We start from the raw sequence: 6,827 nt of genomic DNA on the forward strand, positions 1-6,827 counted from the left end.
TAATCACTAGGCAGGTGAGGATGTTACCAACATTCATGTAAAACAAACAAATGCATCTCATTACTAAATATATCCGTTTTTGGATGGTAATTGAACATCATTAAATAGCAAACCATATTTAGTTGAAGAAAAACAAATCTTACATATATCATTTATTTATTCTTTTTCATATATTCCCCAACCCTCTCCTGAATGTTGAATCTATTCCAATCAACTATTTCTGAAATTTAATCATCTGGCACAAATAAGATACGAGGTTTTAACATCCATTAAATAGCAAACCACCACCATGTCTGTGAACTAGCAATAAACAACATTGGGAAAGAGATTACAGATAATAAAAAGCATCTCTTTGTCCCTATTTACCAAACCAAGCCTTGGTCTCATTATATCCTTTATTCAATACATAATAATAAAAGACGGAAACGGAAACGCGCAAATCGTACTTGCAATCTTTAAGTAGACCAACCACCTCTCTGAGAAGTTCCAGAAGAGTGTCCATTCAACCTGTCAAGAACGGAATTGAAATCAATAGTCTGACCACTCTCTTCCATCCTCTGAATTATACCAACAACATGGTCAGTCCGGTAACCCATTGCCACCAACTTATCAATCAGCTCATTGTACGGATGGCTACGCATACTAGACTGGGGAACAACCATGTTAGGGGGACCAGGCATACGCTGCGGGCCCGGAGGATAAGCACCAACAACACCTTGTTGGAAGTGAGACTGTGGGCCCGGTGGATGATGTGGGCCCCTCCCTCCTTCACCATCGTAAACCATGTAAGAATTTCCAGCTGGACGAGGTTGCCCACTAGGAGCATAGCCGTCACCTGCAGTTTGTCTGAGATGCTGTGGTGGTGGTGTCTGAATTGGTCGATTACTAGTGTATCCATACGGTATAGCTGCTTCAGAAGAAGGCTGTTGCTGTGAAGCTCCAACGAAAGAGACTTGCATAGGCATGCTATTATTATTAGTAGGAGGCATATCTGCTGGTGCAGGAGGCTGATTTGATGACTGATTAGGAGGCATATTCATATAGGATGAATAAACAAGTTGAGATGGCTGCTGTTGCTGTAGCTGCTGAGGCCAACGCTGCTGATACGATGGAGGTAATGACTGGTTCTGGTTCACCTGAGGTGGCTGTTGTGATTGAACTTGATATTGTTGAGTCTGGAGTTGTTGGGGTGGGCCCGTCGTAATATTGGTCATTTGAGGGGGAGGCATGTAGTATCCCTGTACTTGTGGTGGCATACTCTGTGTTGATGATGGGGGTGGTGCCATAGCCATTGTAGGCTGCTGATGCTCAAGTGGGCGAGCGGGGAGTGAGGGCTGTGGAGCTACTTGGTGGGGCAGAGCAAGTGCCAACTGCTGGGAATCTGATGTGTTGTCTCCTTTTTTCGCTTCAGAATTGGGTGTTGATGCTCTATCCTCGTTTTGTTGAGTATTGGTAGCTGAACCAGATTCCTTTTGTGCAAGGTGAAGCTTCGCTAGCTCCTTTTGAGTATCTGCAAGTTCCTGCTTATCTCTTAGGATCTGCACTGACCTGTGAACCTTCATTTTTAAACAAATTGGAATAATTAGTTTTACAATGCGATCCACTAATAAAACCACAAACATAAAAACAACTCTTCTTATAACTTTGAGTTTATATAGCTAACAATCAACATGAGTAGACAAAATAATGATATGGAGACACGTTAGGGTCAATGTAATGGAACTAAGACACTAAAATGAACAGATGCATTTACAGTTGAAGTTCCATGAAATATATAAACAGCATATCAAAATTCAATAACAGAACTTGCTGCTCCATTTTCTTCACCATCCAGAAAATGAGAATCGGACGACAGTAGTACAAACAATAAATAAGACAACTCAATCATCAAAATATAGGGCCCCTGAAATTTGGTAGTAATAAACATTTCTTAAATTTAATTAGAGACAGACCTCTTGGATATGCTTATCTAGAGATTTAAGCTTTGATTCTGACTCTCCATGATCACGAACTAAGTCAGAACGCATTTCTCCAATTGATTTGTCAAGATTATAACAGTATAATTCCAACTGTGACAGCCGTGAGCTAATCCCCTCAAGAAAGCGCATCAGATTGTCAGTGTGCTTCTTCATGGTGTTTTCCACCGTTGAGATAACACCTTGATTAAATGAAGATTCTTCTGGGGTACCATAAGTGGGTGCCGGAAAAACAGATGATCTTGCCATTCTGCTTTTGTTGAACTCCTGCTCAATTCAAATGAGGGACCCGTTAATTCTTGATAAATTCTAATGCACGGTAAATTAATAGCAGCCAAAAACAAGTCCAATGACTGAAAATAAGCAACCAAAAATTACAATAGAGCTAGCTACAAATCAAACATGTTTCAACCAAGAAAAGAGAAAAAATAAAGATCCAAAAGTTCAAACTCTTGACTATGAATAGCTGGGCCTTTTCATCTGCGTTTTTCAGTTTACTGCATAAATCTTTTGATCAAAGAGAAACAAACTGAAAGACACTGCTCCCATTTTATCTTTCTTCCCAGTAAAATACGCGAAGGCTACTTCAGAATAATAATTGTTAGCCATAAAAATGTCTATCTCAAATAAATGTCCAAGGAAACATCCAATGAAAATAATGAGAACTGGCACATTGCATCCTTTAACAAAGTACATACATCATTAGATTAGATCAAAATAGATACATTTCGGCCAGCAATTTTCTACAATAATCCAGATAGACATAATGATAGCACACATTATCCGTTAAATAAATAATAAACTATACACAATTAGAGGTAATGCAACATAACATCCTATGCTTTAATCCCTACTTTATCCAGTTTGGAGAACGAATCTGGATTATGATATATGAATCTATAAACGGTCTTAAACACTCTATACTTTTACATTCATATCAATATAAATGTCATTGATTGGGACTCATTCCCTAGACCTCATTCTCTTCTCACAGCCGTTTTGTTTCAACATTTGCTGGGACCAATTTTAATTACATTCTCACAATTTCATTAACTAGCCATCTAAAAGTGTTATGAACGAGAAGGTACTACATCAGAAACAGAGTAAAAAGATGCCACTAATATACAGAATAAGACATATAAACTTGGCATATGGACTAGATACAGTGGCTTGTTCCCATCAAATTCAGTCACCTATATTCTTACCATACCAGTTCTCCAAGGTGATACAACAGATTCCCTCAAATCGCAGAAATCAACTAAAGAAACCAAAACATCTAATAATTTGAAGATAGAATTTTCGCAGTTGAAATCGTCGTTTTCTCACTAATAATCGAAAAATAATTAAATACAGTTCAACATATATCCGGTTAAAATACTGGACCGATATCAATCTCTTGAACACACAAAAGTCAACACCTTTAGCCAAAAATCAAACAATAACATTCTGATTCATACAGAATAGGAACAAACGAAAATCCAAAACCACAAAAGACGATAGAAAATAAAATTAATACGGTAAAAAAAAAAACCCTAATTTTCAAAAACCTAGAAAACGAAAAGAAACACAAATACCTTGCCGGAGTTAGCCGAGCTGGGAGGATCGGAATGGATTCCATTATTCCCATCCTGATTGCCGTAATCCTCGTAGGAGCAGAGAATATCATCGGATCCGAAATCGAACGCGTTCGAACCCGAATTGTTGACCCGCCCCGAAGACCCCGATGCCATAATAATTGCTTATAGATTTAGATAGAGATTACAGATGTCAGATAGACTATATATATATATATATATATATATATATATAGAGAGAGAGAGAGAGAGAGAGAGAGAGAGAGTATATATAGAATAGATATATAGTTTGCTTAGCTTGTGAGCAATTGAAAACGAAGGATGGTAGGGTTGAATAATACTAGTAGTTTCTGTTTCCGCGAGTGAGTTTATATCGTGTATTTTATGCTTCTGGGCCAAGTTTAGAAACGTTTTTAATTGAAACTCGTGTGTCACATCAAAACCGCACCGACTTTTATTGATTTTAAAACAATTCCTTCTTCTTAATTAATTTATCTTAGCCCGGCAAGCGTGACTCGGTCCAACAAATAAATGTCATTCATTCTTAGATTGGGGTTTCCTATTATTTTTTTGGGAAAATTAGTTAGTACCCCTCTTTTAGAAAAATTATGTGAAATAGATCTCTTCCAAATAATAATAATTTGAGCAAATTCATTTGTCTAAAATATAGCATTTCTCACACATTTAAATTGCTTAATACATCATTCCAAATCCTAATTTGTTTTTCTCTCTTCATCATTCTCCCCCGTCTTCTCTTTTCTCCTTTTTTTTCTCTCCTCTTTTTTTCTCACACTGTCAAAACACGACGCCAGAACACCCGACGAATCAGAAGGCATCGGCGGAGAGGCCAATTATAGAAGGCGTCTTTCCATATCTTTGCGGGGTTTGGTGGTGGCGTAGACGTTGGTCTAGATGGCGGTGCATACTTTTGGAGGAAGTGGTCGTGGTCGTGGTGGTGACGCTGATGGCAATGGTGCAGCCTGCAGGTGTGGGGCCGAGTAGTGTTAAAAAGGCTGGTGGCGGAGCAAATGGTGGTAGATCTAGGGTTTTGTGCTAGATTAAGTTGAGGACATTGCCGACGAAGGTGGGGTGGTGATGGTGTGGTGTGGCTACGGTGTGGTGACGATGGAGAGGTAAATCTAGGGTCTTTTGGGTAGATCGGCGGAGGACGGCGTGGCGGAGAAAATTTGCGTAGGTTGGACCCGTAATCGAGTATTTAAGGTTTATTCGACTATGTTCAATTATTAATTATGTGGGCGAAATACAATGCAATTGAATCAAAATGGGAGAACAGTCAGTATTTGATGTGTGTAAGGTGTGGACATGAATAACATGATTAGTAAAATAAAAATTGTTGCGCGTTCAAGTTAATTGGTAAGAAGTTAAATAGGTGATGGATTATAGATACTGACTGTTAGTGATGATAATTATAACCATTGATGGATGATTGAGTAGATTATGAAGCCGCGCGAGCGCACCTCGTACAATACATTGAGGTAAGTTTTCTCTTCCTTGGACGCAATGGCAGTACAACAGAAGGGAGGGGGTATAGACCCCCCAAGATTTTATTTTTTTTATAGATATTTTACACTTATACTTTTTGAATATTAGTTTTAACCCCTCAAAGTTTTTGTAAAAATATATCTTAATTCTTTATTTTTATATTTTTTCTCTTTAATCTTATATAAATTATAGATATAAAAATCACATCTAATATAACAATATAAGATAAAATGGTCACAACTTTTACTATTTTAAGTAAAATTTATGAATATTTACTTCTTTTTTTTAACCAAAATATCAAGCGTAATTCATTATTAGAATCATTTGAATTAATTAAATTTTATTTTTTGCATGCATGAAATATAATAAGATTATAATATATAAAAGTTAGCAATATAAACTTATTTAGCAATGTCTTGAGACCCTACTTGTTTTTTTAGGTCGCTGCCCTCGAACCCTGAAAATTTTAGCTTGCCCCTCCTACATGTTGATCCCGATTTCACCCCTACTTGGACGCGCTCGCGCCATGCGAACACGTTTGTCTGCCCCAATTTTTGGATTTTTCAAACGAGAAAAAAGCTCCGGAGAACCCTTGCACTAACCCACACTTCCCGTAGAACCATAGAACCCCTATCCCTGCCCCCTCAGTTCCACCACTCCCCATCAGAATTTCGCCGGCGTCTATTACCGCCGCAACCCCCACACACCGGAGCACATGTTAGTGTTCTTTCTCCGTAGTACGACTACGAGATATGGAAAATGGATATGAAGATCACCTTCCTCAATGGTGAGATTGAGGAAATTAGAGTGGTGCAGCCGAAAGGCTTCGTATCTTTTGGAGATTAGCAAACGGTTTGCAAAATTCCAGCGATCCATTTATGGATTAAACCTAGCATCCCATAAATTAGAATGTTCGGTTCGACACAAAAATCAAGCAACTGATTTAGTAAAGAATTCGAAAGAGCCTTAGGTTTACAAGAAGGTTAGTGGGAGTGCCCTGACATTTCCCAGTACTTTGTGTTGATAGCATCCTACTCATTGGGATTGTTGTAGTGATGTTGCAGTCAACTAAAGCACGATTTTCCACACATTTATCAATAAATTAATTTGGGATAAGCTTCCTACATATTAGAGGATATGTATCTATAGAGATAAACAGAAAAGATCGCTTAGTTACCCCAATTCAAATTATAGACATGATATAATGTATGCAGTGAAGCGTCACTGTAGATATCAGTCTAACCGCCACCAAGTTAGTTGGATAACTATGAAACAAATTCATAAATACTTGTGAAGTTCTAAGAACTTGTTCATTTATAGTCTATGGAGATTCCAAGTTGAAAATAAAGTCGTTCGACGATTTTAGTATTTTAATCGGAAGTGGACGACTCAAAAGGGACGTCGGGATTTATATTCATGCTTATTAACAAAGTGTCGTATGAGTTCCAAGTGAAACATAACTGTGGTCCACCTTCGAAGTGTAATATATTGCGGCATTAGATGACGCAAATGTAGCAGTTTGGATTCGAAATTACATTCAAGTGATAAATGTTTCAAAAGGTCTCATCAGAAATCCAAGCATATACTGAATCATAATTATCTCATTGGTAAGATAATTAATAGAGGCGAACTTTAGTTCGAGAGAGTTGCCTCGGTAGACAAGATTTTAAATCCCTTTATTTAGCGGTTACCCAGACCGGTCCATGAGAAACATCGAAAGTCGATGGGACTTAAGTATTGAATAGTTGGCTTTAAGCCAAGTGGGAGATTGTTA

General features: G+C 37.9%; 1 protein-coding gene across 1 annotated transcript; it reads right to left on the reverse strand.

Moving 5' to 3' along the window:
• Positions 1–250: 250 nt before the first annotated feature.
• LOC105967818 (formin-like protein (DUF1421)) lies at positions 251–3,936 on the reverse strand. The gene is made up of 3 exons (XM_012992423.2): positions 3,551–3,936; positions 1,953–2,243; positions 251–1,556 (listed from the first exon to the last, which is right to left on the reverse strand). Exons 1-3 carry the CDS (start codon positions 3,704–3,706, stop codon positions 456–458), a joined length of 1,548 nt encoding a protein of 515 aa, XP_012847877.2. The 5' UTR covers positions 3,707–3,936; the 3' UTR covers positions 251–455.
• Between the last annotated feature and the right edge of the window lie 2,891 nt (positions 3,937–6,827).

Source organism: Erythranthe guttata, chromosome 8, assembly GCF_056151865.1.
Source record: "Erythranthe guttata isolate IM_541 chromosome 8, IM_541, whole genome shotgun sequence".
NCBI classification, from domain to species: domain Eukaryota; kingdom Viridiplantae; phylum Streptophyta; class Magnoliopsida; order Lamiales; family Phrymaceae; genus Erythranthe; species Erythranthe guttata.

What these genes read in the sequence shown, in the direction of transcription:
- LOC105967818 (XM_012992423.2), bottom strand. Translation starts at nt 3,706, where the DNA reads ATGGCATCGGGGTCTTCGGGGCGGGTCAACAATTCGGGTTCGAACGCG. An exon ending in GCTCGGCTAACTCCGGCAAG is followed by an intron (nt 2,244 to 3,550) that starts GTATTTGTGTTT and finishes TGAATTGAGCAG; the next exon opens with GAGTTCAACAAAAGCAGAAT. An exon ending in TAGATAAGCATATCCAAGAG is followed by an intron (nt 1,557 to 1,952) that starts GTCTGTCTCTAA and finishes TTAAAAATGAAG; the next exon opens with GTTCACAGGTCAGTGCAGAT.